Source organism: Perca fluviatilis, chromosome 1 (genome assembly GCF_010015445.1).
Source record: "Perca fluviatilis chromosome 1, GENO_Pfluv_1.0, whole genome shotgun sequence".
In the NCBI taxonomy this organism is placed as follows: Eukaryota; Metazoa; Chordata; class Actinopteri; order Perciformes; family Percidae; genus Perca; species Perca fluviatilis.
This window is the reverse complement of record NC_053112.1, coordinates 8,156,903-8,184,527: the sequence shown is the minus strand read 5'-3', so window position 1 is coordinate 8,184,527 and position 27,625 is coordinate 8,156,903. Positions and strand designations below refer to the sequence as shown.

At 40.3% G+C, this 27,625-nt stretch overlaps 1 protein-coding gene across 2 annotated transcripts in view; it reads left to right on the top strand.

Moving 5' to 3' along the window:
• LOC120558849 overlaps positions 1–19,568 on the top strand; it is a 128,167-nt gene extending 108,599 nt beyond the window's left edge. For both annotated transcript variants that reach the window (XM_039800144.1, XM_039800153.1), the window contains 3 exons: positions 14,788–14,841; positions 16,154–16,249; positions 17,638–19,568. In XM_039800144.1, coding sequence (XP_039656078.1) covers positions 14,788–14,841; positions 16,154–16,249; positions 17,638–17,786 — 299 coding nt within the window. In that variant the 3' untranslated portion in view covers positions 17,787–19,568. The remainder of the gene's footprint in view (positions 1–14,787; positions 14,842–16,153; positions 16,250–17,637) is intronic.
• Positions 19,569–27,625: the final 8,057 nt, after the last annotated feature.

The following is a 27,625-nucleotide window of genomic DNA, read 5'->3' as shown; positions in this document are numbered from 1 at the left end:
TGTCACAACACCAGTTGACCGTGTGGTGTCATGTTACAGATGAAGACTTGGCAGGAAGAAAAAAAGGAGGAGAAGCAGCGCCTCCGAGCAAGATAATATCAGATTTTGATATCAGAATACAGACCTCCCATAGATGTATGTTGTTGGACATAATTTACTCCATCTGAATGTCAATATATATTTGTATTTAGTTGTAGGCTACATTTTTCAGGGTTGGGTAGTAACGGATTACATGTAATCTGGATTACGTAATCAGACTACAAAAATCAAGTAACTATAATCAACCAAGATTACAATAAAAAATGTGTAATCAGATTACAGTTATCCTACATTGTTGAGGATTATCCGAATACATTTTATCATGCAAACAGTGCAACTTTTTTATGATAGCCTAACTAGGTTTTATTTGACAAGCAGTTTATTCGTTTGTCCACTAGATGTAACTATCATCCAAAACAGGCTATATTTTTCACATAGGCTATATTTCCAGATCCTTTGCATGTTAGGGGAGGGGGTACACATTATATCAGGTGAAAAACCCGCCTGATATGGTAGACAGGTGTAAACCATATGGTAGACAGGTGAACAAAGCTGTTAATTGAAAAGCCATATTAAACTAAATTAAATTAAAACAGAAATCAGGTTAGAGGGCAGGGAGGGACGGGTTAGCAAAGACGGGCCATCCTTGTCAGACCACACAGAGAATGGACAGATGGAGGCAGGCTGGCCTAGATCAAAGGAAACAATATTGTTCATAAACCTGCATGTGACGTCGTGTTATGAGTCGGCCTAAATAAGGTGCATGGCAATATGGAACTTTGGAAAACACTGTCGATTAATCCACAATCCTATTAAACAATTCCCACGTCGCCTTATAATGTAACAGACAAATAAACCTATTTCTGTAGATAAATGAGTCCCCTGTTACTATGGAAACCCTGTCGAGGTCGCTATTTGGTCAATTCGAAGTGCAGCAGTTAAACTCTTCTTACTACTTGCTACTGTCAATGGTTAAACTCCGCTTCTCTGAGTGCACGCGCGCTCCCGCGTATGTAACCAATGTGCGCTCCCGCGTATGTAACCAATGTGATCCTGCGTCTAGTCTAAAAACCCCTTTACAGGGTGAAGTGCGCTCCTACAGGGTGAACGTTTCCACCATAGGCTACATGGTTTCCACCCTGTCTAACTATGTTGGGTTAGACGCCAACTTTTGTTGAATTTAGGAGAAAGCTACAGACGTAGGCTAAATAGACAAAGTGTAGTAAAATAAAGACCTGAATGTGTATTTTGGACTTTTTTCACCCCAAGTCCGAAAGAAGACATGTTATGGAAGAAAGATAGCCCAAAATCTTAAAATTGACCAGAGCATAAAAAAAACGAAACAAAAAAATGTTAAAGATGTTTTGATAATTACCCTGACTCTTGTCAGCGCAATCATGAATGGTTAAACTCCGCTTCTCTGCCCCACATGCGCGTTCCCGCGTATGTAACCAATGTGATCTCTGCGTCTGTAAAAACCCCTTTACAGGGTGAAGTGCGCTCCCAGGGTGAACTGTATACACGGGAGCAGGGTGGAAACCATGGTTTCCACCCTGTCTAACTATGTTGGGTTAGACGCCAACTTGTGTTGAATTTAGGAGAAATCTACAGACGCAAATAGACAAAGTGTAGTAGGCTAAAATAAAGACCTAAATGTGTATTTTGGACTTTTTTTCACCACAAATCCGAAAGAAGACATGTTATGGAAGAAAAATAGCCCAAAATCTCAAAATTGACCAGAGCATAAAAAAACGACAAAAAAAATGTTATTAATCAGAAACAAAGCTCTTGTATTAATATAGTTCAGGTCAGTTTACATCTTCACAGATTGCCTTCACACTGATTAGTTGTGTTAACTTGTGTCAAAGAAGCAAACTCATATGAATTAAACTCACCCAGGATAGTTTCAGGAAACAGGAGAAAAGTTATTAAAAGTATCTTCATCATCACGGCCAGGAGAGAAGTAAACGTCTTCATCACTTCTGGGAAGAAATGGATTCAACTGTGGAGATTCCTCAGATCACCTAAAGACGTTTTGACAACTACCCTGACTCTTGTCAGCGCAATCATGAATCTGATCGAGATTCGAGAATATATATTATTATCCGAGAGAGGCTCTCATTGCCACCCCCCCTTGAAGCTGTGAGATGTTCAGTTGAAGAAACCCCTCAGGAACTCCGTTGGCTGCAAACAGACCTCTCAGTTCTCCGAGTCTCGAGTATCGTGCTGCTCTGCCCTTAATGTCTCATTCTACTATTTCTATCGCTTGGTGTAGGCTAAATGGTGCATTTAAGTGCTGAAGGAAATCAGGAGACCAATAGAATGTGATAAGAAAACACACTTTAATCCTACATTAAAAGTCACTCTTGCCAAACATTTTATGAGATAAATCATCCCCAACCACCCAAGGATACATGATTCAACTAAATTAAATTGTATGTAGGTTGTTTGTTGTATGTAAAACTGAGGAAATTACCTTACAATTAGGCTAGCCATTAAACGCACCATCAGACGGTTTGAGAGCATGGATGTATTAAGAGAACCAAGGTGCGCGCTCTTATACTGATTTATCCCTCCGCGTCTGATAGAAAGTAGTCCATACGGTAACATGACTGTAAGCTCTGACTGGACCATACATTGTATAAAACTAACCTATATACAACTATTTTTACAGTCTATGGACTGGAAAAAGCAAACAGTGATCCCTTTCGCCTATGAAAATAGTACTTGATATTTAGTGACACTTGTTCTGAGGCGCGGAGTAATTTACCAGTTCATTACCACGTTGATGACAAGTGCTGGGACCGTGTTTAAATGAACCGGCCGGGTTCGGGGATATTTCAGACAGTCTTAGATGCATCTCGACTCAGGTGTCATCATGAAACCTTTTCTCCAGGACTTCATCATGAAGATACTTGTTATTGACAATAATGTTAACCCTAATTATTGGTAACGTTGAGATTAGGTTCACACATTTTAATAAATAACTAACTATAAATAACTTTTTATTAGAATTAAGAAAATCTAAATATGACAGCTCATTGATGAACAGTAAGACATTGTGTGAAGACAATCTGTGGTGATTTTGGTGTAACTGACCTGAACTACAACAGACTCGTTACCGATGTATGAGATGAGATATAGAACTTTATTTGTGTTTAAATGTTGTGCATTGTAGGAAATAGTGCAAATATATATAGTACAAATTGTAGTATAATAATGCTGACTTAAAGGCTACTGATGTGATGAGCAGCATAGGTGTCACACTATAATAATTATAATACATTTTATTTATATAGCGCTTTACATGGTGGCTACTCAAAGACACTTTACAGTAAAACCAGCACATATAGCACATTAAAAACAGATAAGCAATACAACCAACACATAAAACGAGCATATTAAAAGCAATTATAAACAAAGTCAGTAACTAGGTGAGAAATGTAAGAATAATGTATGTGTATATAATAGTTCACAAGTGTGATTAAAAAAAAGGCTAGATAACTATACACAGTATTCACTAGCATATAACAACAAACGGGACTTCTGCTACAAACGGGATTTTAAAAGTGTGGGGGGGACATGTCCCCCTTGTCCCCAGTTCACTTGTAATATGTCATTTTAATACACAAATAGGCTATTGCCACTCACTGAAGGAATTTATTAATTTCAGGATTTGCTGTTCAACTCTGGCTATGAGGGTACGCGCGCTCCCGCACTGAGCCACACCTTCGTACCTACACTACCGGAAGTTTGCGGGGAGCGCACGGGAGCGCAGCGCAAACCCCGGAGAAGAGAAATCAATGGCGGCCGTGAATGGCGAACTTTTAAGCTCCTGTTTTTGTTTACTCTACTGCTGGTTTATCAGGCGAACCCGTCTTCACGGTAGTGATGGCGAACTGAAGCAGTGAAGCTTTCAATCCAATTGTATCGAAAAAAGGTTCACTACTCGAAGCTTCAGAACTCTATGAGGACATCTGGTGGTGAAGTTAGGGATAGCATTGTGTCACAAACTGCTTCACAGTTATTAACCATGAATGTCTTTAGAGTAAGCCCGTGCACGTTGTGTCCGAGCCCGGCCTGGCCCGACACATTAACTGTAATTATGAGCCCGATTTCAACCCGACACTTTTTTTAATACGTGGGCCGTTATAACTGACGTCCTCATACAATTCAGAGCTGTTTGAACTGCAGAAATCTGTTGAAAATGACTTTAATGAATAATGCAATAAGAGCGAAGCATGTAAACTGCGCTGTTTGTTTATTTAGAATGGAACGGATCGCAAATGGATCTGAATGAATAAACGTAAAAAAAGTCATCGTCCCCGTTTTTTTGCTGTTATAGGCGACAGAGTGCCTCACTTAATGCACTCAACAAAGCCGACAGATAGCCAATGTTGTCATTGCCCACGACTTGTTTAAAATGGTTCCATACCTCCGACTTTCCTCCAAACTTGCTTAAAGGTAATTCTCCTATTTCTTATTATAACATAGCTTTCTCCCCATAGATAGGCAGTGCAGAAGGCGCTCTAAAATCTCTTTTATAAACTCTCTACTCACTATAAACTAGGATACTCGCTATGAACTTTCTACTGGCTATACATTTTCTTACTGGCTATAATAATCTCTCTATTCACTGACTCTCCTGACTCTGTTGACTCTCCTACTGCAACAACCCCAGCCCCGTGTCGCGCTGCTCGCGCAGCTTTTGAATTCAACTTCGAAGCAGTGACGTGGGTGTGTATGAAACGAAGCTTCGGACGTCACTGGTCACGTGATTATCTCAAAACGAATCAAGCTCCGATACAAAGCTTCTTTCCTAATTGGTTCATGTTTTCGATACATGCCTCGAAGCAGGGGGTTCAATGGTAACATCACTACAAGCTTCACATATTAGAAAAATACAGTAATAAAAAACTGGCTCGTTGTCTTGGTTGTTTCAGATCAACACCTGCCAGTGACCACTAGGTGTCATCGCTGAGACGGGTGTCGGATTGTTTCAGGAAGCCTCGATCTGCCCACCACTAGGCAGGAGTGAAGCGGAGGCATGAGTCAGGTTCTAATAGGCCTACTGTAGCACAAAAAGAAAACAATCAGGACAGGCCAAAAAACACAAAGAGCAATAACTAGCATGTTGCATCAGCAGCGAGACTAACATAGTAGTATTGACTATGATCCAACGAGGAGTGGTACGTTGACCAGGTATTTGTAGCAGAGGTGATTAGTGTAGATGAGCTGCAGCTGGAACCCTGACTCCCGCACACCAGACTTCACTCCTGCAATTAAGGACAGACAGAGGGGAGGGCGAGAGCAGAGACAGAGAGCTGTCTAGCAGCAGCAGCCACAGCAGCCCAACAATTTGTGTTTGCAAAATCTTTGCACTCACATCTTTTGTTACTGTATTAGAGCTACACTTATGTCAACAACCAGTCAAGAAACCAACATGTTGACAAGTAAAAAGTGACAACAACAATAATAACTAAATTTGGTAAAGTTGGTAAGGGTCTTATTCTTGCATATAACAATGTGCTTTGAATTAACTGTAATAATGGTATAGGTATTGCTTTACAGATCTTGTATTCTCTGTGAGTAGCCTAGGCTACAGTTTAAATTATATTTGTCTAAGAAAGGTTTATATTCCAAAAAGTTATTATCATCAAACACAATACCCTTTTCATACCAATCAAACTTAAAGAATGATTTCCTATTGATAACAATGACCCTATTGTGGCTAAGCTAAAGTAGCTAACAGCGTTTTAAAAATTGTGAGATCTGTTAAGAGAACTATAAAAGTGCTCTGCGCCTCCACTACTTCCAACCTGATCTCACAGAATTCCGTGAAATGAAAACGGCTCAAAATATGTTGCAGTTTCACGTCTGGTTACCGGATACTGATTCCACCCTAAACGGGAGGAACAGAACAGAGCAGGCACATAGACAGCAGGCAACGAGTGTGGGCGTGGAGAAGTTACTGTGAGGTTTCCTAGCTATATAAACGGAGCGGACCTTCATACTCAGGCTGTTTGAGTTGTGTGAATCTCGTCCTCAGGTAATATGAACACTTTAACTGGACTCATGAAGATCCTTTTAACTATTTGGCTTTTGTTTCCTGAAACTATCCTGGGTCAGTTTAATTGATACATACGAGTCTGCTACTTATGGACAATGTTAACTGTTATTATTGGCAACATGTGGAATCAGGTTTCCACATTTTAAACGCATTTCTTTATTTCGGAAGATGTAACCTAATAAGGGACGACATACTGTAGGCTATTCAAATAGTCCTACACAAGTTTAGAATAAAGAATGAAAAAACCCTGTCTTAAAACCCTGTCATAAAATCTGTATTGCATTAGAAAAACAGCATGGGATTATAATAAAGATGAGACACATGTAACCCATAAAACCCATTTTTGTTTAGATATCTTGAGTTGAGAGGTGAAGGGACCCCTTTGAAAATAGCCATGCCAGAGTTTATCTCGCCAAAATGTAGGCTAGCCTTATTACCTTAACCTGCTGCTGATTAATTATCGCTATAAATGTCTGGCAAACTGTATTTGAGTAATACTGACCGAAGTTAAAGCAAATGACAGTGTAGCAGCTCAGCCCAGGGAGTTGGGTCAGGTTCAAGTCACACAACGGGACCGAAGTGCTTCACAGCCAGCTCACCCTGAGGTGCACCCGCTGCCGCTGATGCGCATGCGCAGCGGGATCAGTGCGGGACTACTGTCTTTGGACAAGACCAAGCCCCTATGCCGTTCACTTAATACATCCATGGACAAGACTCGCACGAGAGGAGGTGTGGAGCCACAGCTTCTTCTGTTCTGTGTGTGTAGCTGTGGCTCCTCCAAGACAATATAATAAATATATTATAACAAAGATGGCACAATACATTTACTCAGCTCTGTCCTCCTGAAAGGGAGAAGTGGGAAAGTGCACTTGAAGAACTGTTGTGCCACTAGGCTACATTTAAAACAATGAAAAGAGTTTGAAAAGCTGTCTGTCCTTCAGAGGATTTCAGACTGTCTAAATAATGTCTGTGTCTATATAATGTGTGTTTCTCCAGGAGAGTATCATGTGGTGTGTCCGACTCTGATCGAGGCAGTAGACCTACGCTGTAACATTGATTTATTTTACGTTGCAATCCTCTCGGCTCTCTGCAGCGGGCGGGACTGCTGCACACACACACACACACACACACACACACACACACACACACACACACACACACACACACACACACACACACACACACACACACATAAATGAGTAGGGGAGACCAGGTACAGTTGTAAAACAGGGTCGGTTGTAACACTACCAATTCCATGAATGAGGGATAAGATAGGAGTCATGTGACAGTTTCAGTTTCCTCAGGCTTCCTTTATGATCCCACATGGAGGTTTTCCAGTCTGAGTAGCTATCTCTCCTGAAGCTACAGCAGAAAATCTAATTCTGAGGTAAGAAAGTAAAAAAAATAACAAGATAATATTTTGTTTAGTACTTCTACCGTTGTAGATAATGTTGTATGAGTTATATCAGGTCAAACTGTAGTTTCTCTAGTAAAGAATGGTGTCTCAACCTCCTGCTAATTAAAAAGCACAATGCTAAAAGCACCATGCTAATACAGCTAGCTAAACAATGGGTGACAGTGGCGGGGTAGGTTGTGGTTGTAACACGTGTTATGAAAGTGTTACAACCATCAAGTGTGGCTCAAGTGTGTTTTATGTAGCTTTTGGCTTTTGGGTCCACCAGGCATGCACTCCAGGCCTGACCAATTTCATTTGTCACCATTTTGACTCTGATTAACAATGCATTTTATTGGTTTGTTCTTGTCACCATTGTGACTGATAAAGACTGCATTTCGTTGGGCATCTTGGTTGTTTTGTGGAAAGGGGGATAATTTTTTTTTTTTTTTAAAAAAAAAAAAAAAAAAAAAAAAAAAAAAAAAAAAAAAAAAAAAAAAAAAAAAAAAAACAAAAACACACACAAAAACACAAAAACACACACACACACATACATACATACAAATACATAATACATACAAACACCTGCAGCGTGTACATGCACATACACTCCCCATATTAACACATATTATTTCATTGTTGCAGCCATTCATTTAAAATAAAACTGTTGTTGTGGCATATCACATGAGTACCCTTAGTTTTTGTTTTGTTTTGTTGGTAGGTTGTAACAAAGGACCACCTTGTATTTGTCATCATCTCACAAAGTCTGTGATACAGTTAAAGACATTTAAATTGTTGCCATTTGTAGCAGACAAATGTGGGTACTTTGCCTAAAAGTTTCAGAAAAAAGGTAGTTTTAGGTGCTGAAGAAAAAAGTGTTACAACCGTGTTCGGTCTCCCCTATATAATAAATAAATTATTATTTTTTTTGTCTTAAATCCACCAGTCATTTTCATATTTACCAACATTTGCAGCATCCTGAGCACTTTGGTTACTAGGAAAACTCAGCCCAGAGTAGTTTTATTTTCCCAAAAACAAGTCCGTTTTCAGTTCCAAGTTCCTTTTTATTTTTAAAGAACTGTAGGCCTACAAAAAAATGAAATAATATAAACAATATGATAATCAAACTTTTGACTGCTTTCTTGAATAACTAACACAATACTTTTACTTTTACTTTCAGTAGGCTACTTGAGGATATTTTTAAATAAACTACTTGCAATACTTAAGTACAACGAATGTTGAATACTTTAGTAGACTACTTCCACTTAAGTGTTGTGCTTGAAGAGCACTTCAACTTCTACTTCTACTTTTTGATAAAGCATTTGTACTTTTACTCACGTCTGGGTCTCTTGTAACATGTCTGCCACTGACTGACTTGACATGATGTTGCTGCCTAATGCTGGCAAGGGGATTGTTTGTTGGTGCAGTTCTGCTTTTGCGTGACGCAAGGAAAAAAAACGCCCATTCAAGACGGACTTGGTTTAACCCGTTATATAGACGCATCCAAGGTGGACTGGGAAACGCTGCCAAATCAGAGAGATTAAATCCGTTCAGATTACAGATCATCTACAGTGTGTTGTTAATTAAAAGATAAAAGATTTTGTAGACAGAATCAGGCTGAGATGCATCTCGACTCAGGTGTCATCATGAAAACAACTCAGGACTTCATTATGAAGATATTTTTAACTAGTTTGCTGTTTGCTGAAACTACCCTGGGTAAGTTTATGTAGTTTAATTCATATATGAGTCTGCTTGTTATTGGCAATAATGTTAACCCTAATTATTGGTAACGTTGAGTTTATAGGTTTAGGCTACACATTTGAATAAATAACGATTTTTATTATAATTATGAAGATGTAAAATATGACAGCTCATTGATGAACAGTAATGTTGAAATATGTGAGGCGTCCTTACTTTATGAATCCAAGCGGTTGTGTTTATTTATAAACTTCCAGAAACTATGTGGAACTTATTCAACCAAAGACCATTAGTACTGGTACTGACAGACACCTTACAACCATATACAACTTTGCGGGGTGTGCGTACGGTGTCTCGTAGCGTCCATACAGAGAGCGAACATAATAATTCACCAGAATTATCTACAAATAATAAGACAACTACATTTTGTGAAGACAATCTGTGATGATTGTGGTGTAAATGACTTGAACAACAGACTCGTTACCGATGTATAAAAACCCGCTTTTGACCGCACTTTACGTGCGGAAGCCAGACGTGCGACTGAGAGTCTTCCACACGTCTGGCTGGGCGTGTCAAGTTACAGAAAAGCCGGGTTAGACTTGTAGGGAAACAAGTAGAGAAACTGCAGGAGGAGTCCGACAGAACGGGCCGGAGGAGAAGCAGCGCCTCCGAACAAGATAATATCAGATATTAATATCAGAATACAGACCTCCCATAGATGTATGTCGTTGGACATAATTTCCTCCATCTAAATGTTAATATATTTGTATTAGTTGTAGGCTACAGTACATATATGTTCCAGTATAAGGTGATGATGATCAAGTTGAGAATGTATCAGCAGTAAAAGTCCTCAGAGAAACTGTCTAGAAGTCCAGTCGCAGCCAACCATCTTTATCATCATCTTTATAACTCGGTGATCTCATCTCAACCAAATAATAAATCATTAAGTTACAAACTTGGGGGTCTCTCTAGTTTTAATGGGGTTATGGCAAAGATTAAGTTAACACAAAACATTTTAGGCACAACAGGCTATATTTTTTATTTGCACCATCGTTAACCAGTTTAAATAACAGTTAACCTGTTAACATGTCTTCCATTGTGGCACATTTAGTAATTTTCAGTAAGGCTCTCCTTTTAGACATGTTCAAAATATAAAAAAGCGTTTCATAGCCTATTATAATGTGTAAACCTAAACTCCACTCTAACCCGGCTTTTCTGTAACTTGACACGCCCAGCCAGACGTGCGGAAGACTCTCAGTCGCACGTCTGGCTTCCGCACGTCAAGTGCGGTCAAAAGCGGGTTTTTAGGCTGCTCTTTCCCATTTGCTCTATTACTACTGTACTGAGAGGTTGTATGCATGAAAACTCTAACTTCTCTCCTGGACTTGATTAATATGAAGGTTCTTGTAGCTATTTTACTGTTTTCCAAAACTACCTTGGGTGAGTTTCCATAGTTTAGGATACTACTTCTTATGAGTCTGATTCTTATTGATAATAATTGGTAACTGTGATTATTGCAACATGTCATTTAGCAGTGGAGTAGCAGGTCAACAGTAGATACCACTTAGAAGATATATGATCTGAAAGCTGGGAACCTGAAGATTAATTTGAGATGCAGCTCAGCTCTGTGTATCAACAACTTTAACAGTTTGGAGCTCTCAAATCTCAAGAATGATATTTTTCAGCTATTGGATGACAAGCACTTCAGTTCTGCTCAGAAACCCTCTTACTGTCAGTAGACCTAAAGGAAAAGCGGAGCTCCTCTAAATGTCCTCAGTCTCTAGCTGGTGTTTGTAAAGTTTCATGAGGCTGTGACCCTAAATAATGTCTCTGTCTATATAATGTCCTGTTGTGGGTCAGTTTATGACTTTACTGTTTTATACAGATTGGTGAATGACGATAACTGCAGACTGGCAAAATCAGATCTTTTAGATCACTTCTTAAAACCTATTTTTATAGACTATATGTGGACTATAGGCTTTCATGTGAGGTCTCTTTTTATTGCTTTTTATTTTAACTCATTTTATTCAACTTGACATATCAAACTGTCCCAGTTGATCCATTAAATATATTGTTGAGGTGGAGCAGCACATTCTTCATTTTAGGAATAGTTGGAGAACTGAATGTAAACCATCAACTCTGGTCCTTCAGAGGTGTCCCACCATACTTCTATACGGGATAAAGGTGAATATGGACATCAGTATGAAGTGTGGACTCCTGTATGACCCTATAAAGGTCCTTTATGAGCGGGGTAGCTACAGCTAGCCTAGCCTAGCCTAGCCTAGCCTACCTTGTTCTGCTGTCGGACTACGGAACAAGTATAAACTAGTGACTGACATGGGCCCATTTAGACCTCTTAATACATCCATGATTTAGACCAGCAGACTAGTACAGCTTATAAGTTGTTACCGAGCTGCTGCTGATTTTATAACCGCGACATCATCTGACAAAATCACCAAAAGACACAAGTTAAAGACAACAGCAGAACTGTTAGTTCGGTTGTATTTACTTTAAAATAATCACACAGAGAGAGAAAAGTAGAAGCAACTGAAAACGTATTTTATCACACAGAGAAAAAAGTCACACAGAGAAAAAGTAGCAGCGACTGAAAACGTCTTTTATCAGAGAAGTAGCAGCGACTGAAGACGTCTTTCTTTAACTTTTCCTCTTTAACTTTTCCTCTTTAACTAGCTAACCCTACACAACAGGCTCGCTCGCTCATAGATTACATTACATGTCATTTAGCTGACTCTTTTATCCAAAGCGACTTCTAATCAGATAAACTCTGAATATTGTTATGATCTCCCGAGTGGCTGCCACGGTAGTACTACTAAAACACTCCGTGATTATTTAGGTTTACACATTATAATAGGTTATGAAACGCTTTTTATATTTTGAACATGTCTAAAAGGAGAGCTCCTTACTGAAAATGACTAAATGTGCCACAATGGAAGACATGTTAACAGGTTAACTGTTATTTAAACTGGTTAACGATGGTGCAAATAAAAAATATAGCCTGTTGTGCCTAAAATGTTTTGTGTTAACTTAATCTTTGCCATAACCCCATTACAACTAGAGAGACCCCCAAGTTTGTAACTTCATGATTTATTATTTGGTTGAGATGAGATCACCGAGTTATAAAGATGATGATAAAGATGGTTGGCTGCGACTGGACTTCTAGACAGTTTCTCTGAGGACTTTTACTGCTGATACATTCTCAACTTGATTATCATCACCTTATACTGGAAATATGTACTGTAGTCTACAACTAATACAAATATATTAACATTTAGATGGAGGAAATTATGTCCAACGACATACATCTATGGGAGGTCTGTATTCTGATATTAATATCTGATATTATCTTGCTCGGAGGCGCTGCTTCTCCTACTTGTACTGCAAAGTCTTCATCTGTAACATGACACCACACAGTCTCTTCCAGGCCGTTTCGCTTTCGTTTTTTTTTTTTTGTAGTTTTTTTCTTCCTGTCATGTCGCGCTCACAGTCAACTTGTGCAGTTCATTCAGTGGGCGGTGCCATGCTGAGTTACTCTCTTGGGGATGATAAACTGGCTTTCCCGTTTGCTCTATAACTACTGTACTGATAGGTTGTATACATGAAAACTCTCCTGGACTTGATTAATATGAAGATTCTTGTAGCTATTTTGTTGTTTTCCAAAACTACCTTGGGTGAGTTTCCATAGTTTAGGATACTACTTCTTATGAGTCTGATTCTTATTGACAATAATTGGTAACCATGATTATTGCAACATGGCATTTAGCAGTGGAGTAGCAGGTCAACAGTAGATACCACTTAGAAGATATATGATCTGAAAGCTGGGAACCTGAAGATTAATTTGAGATGCAGCTCAGCACTGTGTATCAACAACTGTAACATTTTGGAGCTCTCAAATCTCAAGAATGACATTTTTCAGCATAAGATGACAGGCACTTCAGCTGTGTAAACTGCTCAGAAACCCTCTTACTGTCAGTAGACCTGAAGGAAAAGCAGAGCTCCTCTAAAGGCCCTCAGTCTCTAGCTGGTGTTTGGAGAGTTTCATGAGGCTGTGACCCTAAATAATGTCTCTGTCTATATAATGTCCTGTTGTGTGTCAGTTTATGACTTTACTTATTACTTATAACTTTACTTATCACTTCTTAAAACATATTTTTATAGACTATATGTGGACTATAGGCTTTCATGTGAGGTCTCTTTTTATTGCTCTTTATTTTAACTAATCTTATTCAACTTGACATATCAAACGCCCGACGAGGTGTCCATTAATGGATGAAGGTTGCCTCCGCAGTCAGTCCTACAGTTTCAGGTGAAGTAGCCTGTGTGTTAGCGCCATCCTGTGGTGTTCAGAAGACGAGTTGGAAATAAGAGATCCACATTTCCTTTATGATTTAATGTAACATTTATTTAGCCTAGACCAGTAAACAGACAGTTTCACCGGAACTCCTTTAGGAGGTGTCCTACATCACTTTTTTAAGGACACCCTGCAGCCAATCAGAATCGAGTATTCACCCAGACCATGGTATCAAAATGAATGATGATAACTGCAGACTCCCAATATCAGATCTTTTAGATCACTTCTTAAAACCTATTTTTATAGACTATATGTGGACTATAGGTTTCATGTGATGTGTCTTTTTATTGATCTTTATTTTAACTTATTTTATTCAACTGGACATATCAAACTGTCCCAGTTGATCCATTAAATATATTGTTGAGGTGGAGCAGCACATTCTTCATTTTAGGAATAGTTGGAGAACTGAATGTAAACCATCAACTCTGGTCCTTCAGAGGTGTTAAAGCTGTGTGAATGTTATGTCTGTTTCTCCAGGAGAGCATCGTCTCACCTGTCCTCAGACCATAGAGGCAGCAGAAGGAGATGATGTCATTATACGGTGTGGTCTGGACCCCCCCGTCGACTTGTCTGACTCCACGCTGGATGTGGCGAGACTCGACCTCGGTGACGATGATGGTGATGTCCACTGCTATCGAAGAGGAAAGGACCAACAGGATGACCAGATGGATCGATACAGAGACAGAACAACTCTCAACCATGAAGACCTGATCAGAGGCATCGTGACTCTGAAGATCTCCTCAGTAACTCTGTCTGATAGTGGTCCATACAAAGTCTACGTCCCAGACCTGACAGCCAGTTTTATCGTTAACATCACTGTTGGTAAGCATGCTGAGTTATTAGTTTGATTCAGATTCTAAAAGTGTTGTCTGATTTCAGGATATCCCAATAAAGGCCCTGATTTAAGACCTTGAAGAAGAAGAAGAAGAAGATTTATTTATTTATATTAGGAAAATGCACATTAATCAACATTTCTGTAAATATGCCAGTGTTAGCCAGTCGGCTAATTTTCAACTGTAGTCCTAGTTGCATGCTCTAAATGAAAACTGAGAACACCTGTGTGGGTGTTTTAAGAGTCTTTTAATACTGGATATCTTCTCGTGTAAACTGTCCAGTTTAGATAACGGGCACAGACAGCTTTGACTACTAGAACACATTTTGGTCGTTTTTTTCCACGTACTGAGAACTATATTTATTTAATTTTACTTTTTTTTACAGCACCCAAAGGCCAAGTGAGCGAGACCACAACTAGACCTCCAGCTACCAGTCCTGGTAAATGTCTGATCAGTTGTCTAGAAGTCTGTACCCAATAGTTTTAAATTCATGCATAACGTTTACATCAGAACTATAAATTTCAACGCTGCACTAGAGCAGCACGGTACATCGTTGTAGCATCAACATCACGATGTGCACACAGGACGTCCTGCTCCAGTGGTTCTGGTACTGATCTCTTCTGATGTGTTTTCCATCAGGGACCAACAGTATAGGTCGGCCTAATTAATATGAATATGTAAAGTAACTAAAGCTATAAAAACAGAAGAAAAACGTACAATAGGCAAGTAGGAGAAAATGAAAATACTCCATTAAAAGTACCTTACAGTTGTATTGAAGTACAGTATAGTTACTTTCCACTGCTGATAAAATGCAATGATATGTACGTGTAGCAAACCTAAACATTAATTCCTGACATGTTTCTATCTGTCAGCAGCTCAGACACTCTGCTGTCTGCGCTGACGTACCGTCAGCTGTTGGGACACAGATGTTGTCCCGTCCCGTCTCTGGTACATCATTATATGCAATATACATAATTGCTATGCAATAAATAGTTGCTGTGCAAACAACCAAATAATACTGGATAGTAATGGGAATCTGTAAATTGCAATGTAGTAAAGAATACGCTGTAGGTTTCATTGTGCAGTAACATCTATTGGCCAGTAGATGGCGGTCTAATACCACAAATGAACATAACAGCTACAGGCCAAAAGTTTGGACACACCATCTCATTCAATGAGTTTCCTTTTTATTTTCATGACTATTTACATTGTAGATTCTCACTGAAGGCATCAAAACTATGAATGAACACATATGGAATTATGTACTTAACAAAAAAGTGTGAAATAACTGAAAACATGTCTTATATTTTAGATTCTTCAAAGTAGCCACCCTTTGCTTTTTTTGATAACTCTTCAAACCCTTGGTGTTCTCTCAATGAGCTTCATGAGGTAGTCACCTGAAATGGTTTTACCTTCACAGGTGTGCTCTGTCAGGGTTCATTAGTGGAAGTTTGTCCCTTATTAATAAAAAAAGTAAAGGGTGGCTACTTTGAGGAATCTAAAATATAAGACATGTTTTCAGTTATTTCACACTTTTTTGTTAAGTACATAATTCCATATGTGTTCATTCATAGTTTTGATGCCTTCAGTGAGAATCTACAATTACAACGTTACTGTAATTGCGTTACTTTTGTAACTCATTACTCCAAGACTGACAGGGAGATTGTGACAGTGGATGTGTATGTTGATAAACCCTGGATCATCTTTGGAAACTGTCCTTCTAAACTCAACTCTGTCTGATATTTCTTCAGACTCTGCAAAGGAGGAATCTGACTGGATAATAGTGTTGGCCTGTGTCTGTGGTGTTGTTGGTCTTCTTCTTCTCCTGGTGAAACGTGGAGTCATCCGTAAGTTACAAACTGCTTTACAGCATTTTATTATCAGTGGGGAAAATAACTCGGTACATTTACTCCTTAACAGTGTTGGGGAAGTTACTTTTAAAAAGTAATGTTTGCTCGTTACTCGTTGTTTCTTAAATAAAGTAATCCGGTAGTTTAATTAGTTACCCCCTGTGGAAAGTAACTTTTAACGTTACTTTTACAGAATATGTAAATATAACCTGTACATAACGAATACACATATATACAGATTACAACTCACTGCAATATACATCATTATATGCAATATACATAATTGCTATGCAATAAATAGTTGCTGTGCAAACAACCAAATAATACTGGATAGTAATGGAAATCTGTAAATTGCAATGTAGTAAAGAATACGCTGTAGGTTTCATTGTGCAGTAACATCTATTGGCCACTAGATGGCGCTCTAAGACCAGAAATGAACATAACAGCTACAGGCCAAAAGTTTGGACACACCTTCTCATTCAATGCGTTTCCTTTTTATTTTCATGACTATTTACATTGTAGATTCTCACTGAAGGCATCAAAACTATGAATGAACACATATGGAATTATGTACTTAACAAAAAAGTGTGAAATAACTGAAAACATGTCTTATATTTTAGATTCTTCAAAGTAGCCACCCTTTGCTTTTTTATTAATAAGGGAAAAACTTCCACTAATGAACCCTGACAAAGCACACCTGTGAAGGTAAAACCATTTCAGGTGACTACCTCATGAAGCTCATTGAGAGAACACCAAGGGTTTGCAGAGTTATCAAAAAAAGCAAAGGGTGGCTACTTTGAAGAATCTAAAATATAAGACATGTTTTCAGTTATTTCACACTTTTTTGTCAAGTACATAATTCCATATGTGTTCATTCATAGTTTTGATGCCTTCAGTGAGAATCTACAATGTAAATAGTCATGAAAATAAAGAAAACCTACAGGTACAGTAGTCATGTGATAGACCAGCAGCGTGAATGGCACGGTGAAATGCTCTTCAACAATTAAACCAGCGACAGCATCGCGAGTTTAACAGCTGAACTAATCCTCAGCAGGATTGTAATTAAGGAATGTTCAACACTGTACTAACATACATCCATGAATCAAAGTATTAACTATTGTTTCTGGATGACATATTTGCAGTAAGCTCCTAGCATTACAGTAGACATAAGCATGCAATCCTGAACTATAATAAAGAAAATCCTGTTATGTTAACTACACAAACAAAGATACATGCAGCACCAGCATGGACATAAAATTGTGCGCTTACGTTCTCAATAACGCACACGGCAACACAACAGAATGCTATACAAGTAACGTGCAACTTTAAATATAAAAAACATAATTGTTTTAACAAGTTCTGCAAACTGCTTTTCTTTTTCTCAGAGAGTTGCATCGAGAGGCTCAGAGGAAGGAAGGAGCAAGAACCAGAGACAGCAGGGAATGGATGTGAGATGAAAAACCTGAACATGGAAGCAGCAAAAGGAGATGAAGACCTGGAGAGAGCTGCAGGAAATGGAAACGTCTTACTGTAGGAAACCTCTCTGAGAGCTTGAATTCAACTTTATTTATAGTATCAAATCATAACAAGAGTTATCTCAGGACACTTTACAGATAGAGTAGGTCTAGACCACACTCTATAGTTTATAAAAAGCCCCAACAATGACAGATGCAGTATTAGAATAGATGCAGATAAAGGTTTTACACAACTCAGACACAACCTGGATCATAATAAGGAGTCCTTTTGGTCCTGATGCAGTATTAGAAAAGGATCTTTACATAAATCTTCTGAGCTGGTCAACAATAAGCCCCCGAACAAAATCATATTAACAACATCCAGGATGGTTTATTACACGGCTGCTCACTAAAGAAATCAAACATTTTACACATTTTACACAAATATTGATTTAAAGGCCGAGCTGCAGGGTTCATTTTCCAACAAATTTGTGCAACTTGCTTGTTGGTAAATAAATGTAAACTGTTTTCCGTTGTATTTGATGTTGTTGGGTATCACAAAACAGAATATAATATGAAAAAGTAGGTACTATTTTACAGAGGTTTACTGTGATTCTCCTTTCCCCCACAATGCATTGCATTACGTCCCCTTGGGGAGACGACAGACCAAAGCCCGCCTTGAGACCCATATTTTTATTAGTTGTCATTTAGTTACCAGACGGAGAGGACTCCTTTTAGTACCCGGGGTATTCCTGCATGTACTGTAACTATGCTGTACTTCAATACAACTGTAAGGTACTTTTAATGGAGTATTTTCTATTTTCATTGTACGTTTTACTTCTCTATTTTTATAGCTTAGCATATGTATGTATCCACCTTAACCCGGGTTAGGTTGGGACTCTTAATATCAGGGACATAAAGAACGCTGCTTTCCATCCTTTAACAACATTCAAAGTAACTTGAATCTCACACCTTAACCCGGGTTAGATCACCTAGAAGCTTTGGCCCTTATTTTTACCGTCTGTGGCCTTAACCTCACCGTGAGTTGGGACTCTTAAAGGAGAAAATAATTCAACACGTAGCTCTGTTGTTTGTGGTCACGGAGGTCTGTCAGTAGCGAGAAAACTAAACTAATCAGCGTTGCCTACACCGAGTTCTCCTCCTGCTCCAGTTAGCACCCAGGAGGCTGAAACGGGGCAGGTTTTAAACCTGCTTTTAGCCTCTGAACATGTTGGAGATGTAATTACAAGTGCCTAGACATGAGAACTGATTCCTTCTGAGTGAACACAGTGAATATGACTGCAGTAGATGTGAAAGAAATACATAAAAGTCGTGTTAATTCAGCCAGTGCACATACCTCTGTTTTGTTCTGGTGTTCTGGTGAAGTCCACACAAGTCGATTGTCGAACTCATACAATCCATTATTCCAAAAACATATCGGGGACATAACGAAAGCTGCTTTCTATCATTTAAAACTATCCAAAGTGACTTGAAATGACAATTAGTGAACAGAACTGCTGTATGATGACGCAGGATTTTATTTGCTGCACTTTCTTTTGGCTTTTGTTGATGTTGCACTTTGTTAAAACATATTGTATTTATCTGATTCATACTTGGATGTACGAAGCCAAACTTAATGTTCAACTGTAGAACTTATTCCACCTTAAATCTTATTTTTAAATGCCTACATGCTCAAGCTGCTTTTCTCTTAACCGAATGCATTTGTTACAAAACACCAGCACCATGTATCTTTATGGATGTATTTGTGATATTTTTAATGTATTTGTGTATGTACTTTACCTTTTTAACTATTCTATTTGTATATCCTTCTTCTTAAAGCTAAATAAAGTCTTTAAAAAGCCTCTCGGATCAGCTGGAAAATGCATCTTCATAAAGCTGAAAACCAAAAAGAAATGCTGAGATTCTCAGTGCTGCAGCGCCCCCTGCTGGTCCTCTCCTTACACACATCTGTTATCACTCTCATCAGTACCAGCGCTTTTTATTATCTTTGGCTCATTTTTAGGGGGGAAAGATGACGACAACAAGGTATATAAGAAACAAGTTTATTTAAAAATGCAATAAATATTGTTTATTTACATTAAGGAGTATGGTAATCATAGTTATTGATCTTTTTATGTTGTAAAAAGCTTGTAACATAGGAAAGGGTTAATTTAATAGTTGACAACTATTGATTAGTCTTTGCAGCTCTACATGTAATTACATTGTGGTATGACCATTTGTTTTTGTTTTGATTGTACAAACTATAAATTGTGAAAAAAAAATGTGTGTAAAATCTGACTAAAACCTCAGATAAATTTGCCCTGAAAATACAAACTTACTAAATAAATACACAAAAACAATTCTCATGTAGCCTACAACACTTGAAACTTAAATATTTGGTCACTTACCACCTCTGATTATTTACCTTTTCACAGCAGCACTTTTATTTATTAATTCCATCTGGTTTTTAGCAGGGCTGTCTCTAGGACTTGAGTAGAATCGGGACTTAGCCCAGACCCTTTTAAATAAACTGAATGCAATGCAGAACAGCGATCAGCTTGCCCAGCTTGTTAATAACCAGTGTATGTTCATTTTAGCTGCCCAGTCTGTAGATGTTAGTTAGATGGCACCAACATTTGGTCTAATCATAACTGGCCTGGCAACCCAAAGGACAGGGTTTGTTTCCAGATTTGTGTGGCCACCTATGACATTAAACATTTCATTTCCTGCATTCTGGTGAATTTGTATGCACCTATTTCTAGCTTTTTCTGAATCAATATGCTGAGCTTTATGTAAAGGGAAACATAGATTACAATCCAAATATAAAAACATAATGGAATATATTGCAGTAAGGCTCTCAGGCATTCTGTATTGCTTTCAACTATTTATTCTCCTTTGGATCAGATTTTGTAATTATATCTGAGTCAGCACACATGTAGCCTAGCATCATTTACTCTTCCCTCCTCTTTTGTTGAGAAAGAAACCTCCTTAAATGTGCATATGACAATTATTCACCTCAAGGATACATTCATCAATTTTAATAAATTAATAAACCCCTGGACTGTAATATTTCAGATGTCTGTCTTCAAAACTTGAGAGCCCTGACTATGGACCTTTTTCACAGCAGACATGTTGACTTGTCATAGTAGGAAAAGCACAGCTGACATTGATCACCTTAATGATGGCTCAGTTCCATCAAGTGTCCCAGTAAGATATTTCAGTGAGTCAGCATGCACAATACCAGGACCTCTCCTAAGTGGAATGCAGCCATCAGTAATGGTTTAATACCAGGACCTCTCCTAAGTGGAATGCAGCCATCGTTAATGGTTTAATACCAGGGTCTCTCCTAAGTGGAATGCAGCCATCAGTAATGGTTTAATACCAGGGTCTCTCCTAAGTGGAATGCAGCCATCAGTAATGGTTTAATACCAGGGTCTCTCCTAAGTGGAATGCAGCCATCAGTAATGGTTTAATACCAGGACCTCTCCTAAGTGGAATGCAGCCATCAGTAATGGTTTAATACCAGGACCTCTCCTAAGTGGAATGCAGCCATCAGTAATGGTTTAATACCAGGGTCTCTCCTAAGTGGAATGCAGCCATCGTTAATGGTTTAATACCAGGGTCTCTCCTAAGTGGAATGCAGCCATCAGTAATGGTTTAATACCAGGGTCTCTCCTAAGTGGAATGCAGCCATCATTAATGGTTTAAAACCAGGGTCTCTCCTAAGTGGAATGCAGCCATCATTAATGGTTTAAAACCAGGGTCTCTCCTAAGTGGAATGCAGCCATCATTAATGGTTTAAAACCAGGGTCTCTCCTAAGTGGAATGCAGCCATCATTAATGGTTTAATACCAGGACCTCTCCTAAGTGGAATGCAGCCATCAGTAATGGTTTAATACCAGGACCTCTCCTAAGTGGAATGCAGCCATCAGTAATGGTTTAATACCAGGGTCTCTCCTAAGTGGAATGCAGCCATCGTTAATGGTTTAATACCAGGGTCTCTCCTAAGTGGAATGCAGCCATCATTAATGGTTTAATACCAGGGTCTCTCCTAAGTGGAATGCAGCCATCATTAATGGTTTAATACCAGGGCCTCTCCTAAGTGGAATGCAGCCATCATTAATGGTTTAATACCAGGACCTCTCCTAAGTGGAATGCAGCCATCAGTAATGGTTTAATACCAGGACCCTCCTAAGTGGAATGCAGCCATCAGTAATGGTTTAAAACCAGGGTCTCTCTTAAGTGGAATGCAGCCATCGTTAATGGTTTAATACCAGGGTCTCTCCTAAGTGGAATGCAGCCATCAGTAATGGTTTAATACCAGGGTCTCTCCTAAGTGGAATGCAGCCATCGTTAATGGTTTAATACCAGGACCTCTCCTAAGTGGAATGCAGCCATCGTTAATGGTTTAATACCAGGGCCTCTCCTAAGTGGAATGCAGCCATCAGTAATGGTTTAATACCAGGACCTCTCCTAAGTGGAATGCAGCCATCATTAATGGTTTAATACCAGGACCTCTCCTAAGTGGAATGCAGCCATCGTTAATGGTTTAATACCAGGACCTCTCCTAAGTGGAATGCAGCCATCGTTAATGGTTTAATACCAGGACCTCTCCTAAGTGGAATGCAGCCATCGTTAATGGTTTAATACCAGGCTCTCCTAAGTGGAATGCAGCCATCAGTAATGGTTTAATACCAGGGTCTCTCCTAAGTGGAATGCAGCCATCAGTAATGGTTTAATACCAGGGCCCTCCTAAGTGGAATGCAGCCATCATTAATGGTTTAATACCAGGGTCTCTCCTAAGTGGAATGCAGCCATCAGTAATGGTTTAATACCAGGACCCTCCTAAGTGGAATGCAGCCATCAGTAATGGTTTAATACCAGGGTCTCTCCTAAGTGGAATGCAGCCATCGTTAATGGTTTAATACCAGGGGCTCTCCTAAGTGGAATGCAGCCATCATTAATGGTTTAATACCAGGGTCTCTCCTAAGTGGAATGCAGCCATCATTAATGGTTTAATACCAGGGCCTCCTAAGTGGAATGCAGCCATCATTAATGGTTTAATACCAGGACCTCTCCTAAGTGGAATGCAGCCATCAGTAATGGTTTAATACCAGGACCTCTCCTAAGTGGAATGCAGCCATCAGTAATGGTTTAATACCAGGGTCTCTCCTAAGTGGAATGCAGCCATCAGTAATGGTTTAATACCAGGGTCTCTCCTAAGTGGAATGCAGCCATCATTAATGGTTTAATACCAGGACCTCTCCTAAGTGGAATACAGCCATCAGTAATGGTTTAATACCAGGACCTCTCCTAAGTGGAATGCAGCCATCATTAATGGTTTAATACCAGGACCTCTCCTAAGTGGAATGCAGCCATCGTTAATGGTTTAATACCAGGGCCTCTCCTAAGTGGAATGCAGCCATCGTTAATGGTTTAATACCAGGGCCTCTCCTAAGTGGAATGCAGCCATCGTTAATGGTTTAATACCAGGACCTCTCCTAAGTTGAATGCAGCCATCATTAATGGTTTAATACCAGGGTCTCTCTTAAGTGGAATGCAGCCATCATTAATGGTTTAATACCAGGACCTCTCCTAAGTGGAATGCAGCCATCGTTAATGGTTTAATACCAGGACCTCTCCTAAGTGGAATGCAGCCATCATTAATGGTTTAATACCAGGGTCTCTCTTAAGTGGAATGCAGCCATCATTAATGGTTTAATACCAGGACCTCTCCTAAGTGGAATGCAGCCATCATTAATGGTTTAATACCAGGGCCTCTCCTAAGTGGAATGCAGCCATCAGTAATGGTTTAATACCAGGACCTCTCCTAAGTGGAATGCAGCCATCAGGTAATGGTTTAATACCAGGACCTCTCTAAGTGGAAAGAGGTGCAGCCATCAGTAATGGTTTTATACCAGGGCCTCTCCTAAGTGGAATGCAGCCATCATTAATGGTTTAATACCAGGACCTCTCCTAAGTGGAATGCAGCCATCAGTAATGGTTTAATAACAGGACCTCTCCTAAGTGGAATGCAGCCATCGTTAATGGTTTAATACCAGGGCCTCTCCTAAGTGGAATGCAGCCATCGTTAATGGTTTAATACCAGGGTCTCTCCTAAGTGGAATGCAGCCATCATTAATGGTTTAATACCAGGGCCTCTCCTAAGTGGAATGCAGCCATCATTAATGGTTTAATACCAGGGACTCTCCTAAGTGGAATGCAGCCATCGTTAATGGTTTAATACCAGGGTCTCTCCTAAGTGGAATGCAGCCATCATTAATGGTTTAATACCAGGGCCTCTCCTAAGTGGAATGCAGCCATCATTAATGGTTTAATACCAGGGCCTCTCCTAAGTGGAATGCAGCCATCAGTAATGGTTTAATACCAGGGCCTCTCCTAAGTGGAATGCAGCCATCAGTAATGGTTTAATACCAGGGCCTCTCCTAAGTGGAATACAGCCATCAGTAATGGTTTAATACCAGGGTCTCTCCTAAGTGGAATGCAGCCAATTTTAATGGTTTCTCTCTCACTCACTCTGCGCAAATGGCTCAAGTGCTGTGAGCATGGACAGAGCCTGTACAGAGTGTTCGCTCAGGCCACGGCTCCTTTTTTCCAACATGTTGAGAAATGCCCTGGCTTGCAGAGGGCTGTCAGTTGAGTTTCAGTTTATCAGTTAAGTTTCAGTTGGTGTTCGTGTGCGTCAGTGACCACAAGTAAGTTACAGTTATAATATATAGATAAGTTAATATACGCAATTTATTATCGAGTTTACAGTAAGTGACAGCCTTTATCTCCATTGTATAGCTTTTTGGCATTCTTATTGTAGTTTCCGTTGAGCACTGTATATTTAAGTAACTAGGGAGTTATTAGCCTCAATTGTATTTATGTTAGTTAATATTGATGTTTATTTCTGTTTCCTTTAGAACCACACTTACACTGTAAAGTGTCTAAAGATATAGTGCCTGTGCATCTGTATTTGAAAGTAGGCCTATATATTAAAAGCTTCAAGGAATATCCCTGCCTTCCGTGTCCTGACTAGACACCTGTTAGGTTTAAAAAAGTTTTAACTATGCTTACATTTTTGAAAACAATGTTTAATGTAGCCTGCAGCTAAATCTAATCAAGTAACTACACTAATTAGTGTTTGTCTGGCTCACACCGTCTGTAGCTTCTAAAGAATTGATTAGGTCATGGCTGTTATTTAGCATACTGTAGGAGACTCATTGTCCCCACAGGAAAGGTAACTTTTGTCTCTTTTAGGGGAGCCATCCCCAGACGTGATTAAGACAAAGAACGAGTATTGCTGTAGTTTGGAAACAATTGACACGTCTCGGTAAGATCCTGTGACCGGGTGTAGGTCACTCAGGACACTGATTGGGAGCGTACACCTTTTCTTTTGAGAGACATCTGACCAATAGGGAAAGATTTCATTTGAGGAACGAGCCAGGTGCGGGGAAATAAATGTGTGATCCGGGGAAGGTCTCGGGACTTCAATCTGTGACCCGCAAGGGAAGCAAGTTGAAGTCCGCTGTTTACAGTGTAATTGTCTGTTTGTCGCAGGACTGTCTTATGTGACTCCGCAAGGAGAGCATGAGGTCAGTCCGCTGTCAGCTGCAGTGTAACTTTTGTGCCTTGACTGTCGTTTTCATGTTGTTTTATTAAACCCTTTTGCTTGACTTTCAATCAGACCCAAGCCTCACCTTCCTCCTCCAGAAATCAGAAAGAAGGCGTCTTTTAGAATTCTTAACACACCCCATATCGGTGACTAATTTTCATAACCAGCAAGAGTCCCCATTACTCACTCACTCACTCACACACACACACACACCATGCGGAAACTGAATAAATGCTTTGTCACTCTTTCCTGTTTTCAAAACTTGAGAGCCCTGAGTCAACAACCAATGAAAACAAATCTTTTTCTCTCTCTCACACACACACACACACACACACACGAGAACTGGGAGGGTAGTTGTGTGCACTGGCGGCGCCAGATATTTTCTTTTGCTGGTGCTTGTGGTTGCTGGACGTTTCAGTGAGGGTTTGAGTTTCCCTTGACACAAATAGGCTAACGTTACACACACTCGCGCAGATGCCCACCCACCTCCGCTGCGGTTTACTAAACAAGCAAACGAGAGAGATTGACTTAAAGTTACTGCAGTTCACTACAGTGGCTCAGAAGAGTAATGCAGCAGGCCATACACCACACACAGCCAAGCACACACATAAAAACACACGCGCATGTATCCTCACACAGTTTTCACATTTGCACGTATGGTCAAAATACTGTAGTCATATCTCAATATATCTAAATAAGCCACGGAGGGCGAACACGTTTTCTGGACTAAAAATAAACCAATGTCCAGTGCGCTGTATAACTTTAGATTCGGTGATCCATTTATTAACATTTCTGTAAAACACGTTTATAACTGTAATGCTCTTCTACGAGACAGAGATAAGAGTAAAGTTCTTATATGGACCCCTATCAGCTGACTCACCCACTGTGGCCTGGCTGTGTGATCCCCTGGTCTAATGTCATGTACAGCAGGGTGACCCCTGGTCTGATGTCACGTACAGCAGGGTGACCCCTGGTCTAATGTCATGTACAGCATGGTGACCCCTGGTCTGATGTCACGTACAGCAGGGTGACCCCTGGTCTAATGTCACGCACAGCAGGGTGACCCTGGTCTAATGTCACGCATAGGGGGGGACCCCTGGTCTAATGTCACGCATAGGCATGGTGACCTGGTCTGTATCGTCACGCATAACAGGGTGACCCCTGGTCTAATGTCACGTACAGCAGGGTGACCCCTGGTCTGATGTCACGTACAGCATGGTGACCCCTGGTCTGATGTCACGTACAGCAGGGTGACCCCTGGTCTGATGTCACGTACAGCAGGGTGACCCCTGGTCTGATGTCACGCATACAGCAGGGTGACCCTCGGTCTAATGTCACGTACAGCATGGTGACCCCGGTCTAATGTCACGTACAGCAGGGTGACCCTGGTCTAATGTCACGTTACAGCAGGGTGACCCTGGTCTAATGTCACGCATTGCAGGGTGACCCCTGGTCTAATGTCACGCATGCAGGGTGACCCCTGGTCTGATGTCACGCGCATACAGGGGGACCCCTGGTCTGATGTCACGCATACAGGGTGACCCCTGGTCTAATGTCACGCATAAGGGTGACCCCTGGTCTAATGTCACGCATTACGATGGTGACCCTGGTCTAATGTCAACGCGATAAGCAGGGTGACCCCTGGTCTAATGTCACGCATACAGCAGGGTGACCCCTGGTCTAATGTCACGCATGCAGGGTGACCCCTGGTCTGATGTCAATGCGTACAGCAGGGTGACCCCTGGTCTGATGTCACGCATAGCAGGGTGACCCCTGGTCTGATGTCACGCATACAGGGTGACCCCTGGTCTGATGTCCACGCAGGCGGGTGACCCCTGGTCTGATGTCACGCTACAGCAGGGTGACCCCTGGTCTAATGTCACGCGACAGGGTGACCCTGGTCTAATGTCACGCAGTTACAGGGGGTGACCCTGGTCTAATGTCACGCATACAGCAGGGTGACCCTGGTCTAATGTCACGATAAGCAGGGTGACCCCTGGTCTGATGTCACGCATACGGGGGTGACCCTGGTCTGATGTCACGATACAGCAGGGTGACCCCTGGTCTGATGTCACGTATAGCAGGGTGATGACCCTTGGTCTAATGTCACGCATACAGGGGTGACCCCTGGTCTAATGTCACGGTAAGCAGGGTGACCCTGGTCTAATGTCACGTACAGCAGGGTGACCCTTGGTCTAATGTCACGCATAAGCAGGGTGACCCTTGGTCTAATGTCACGCATTCGCAGGGGACCCTGGTCTATTGTCACGTACAGCAGGGTGACCCTGGTCAATGTACCGT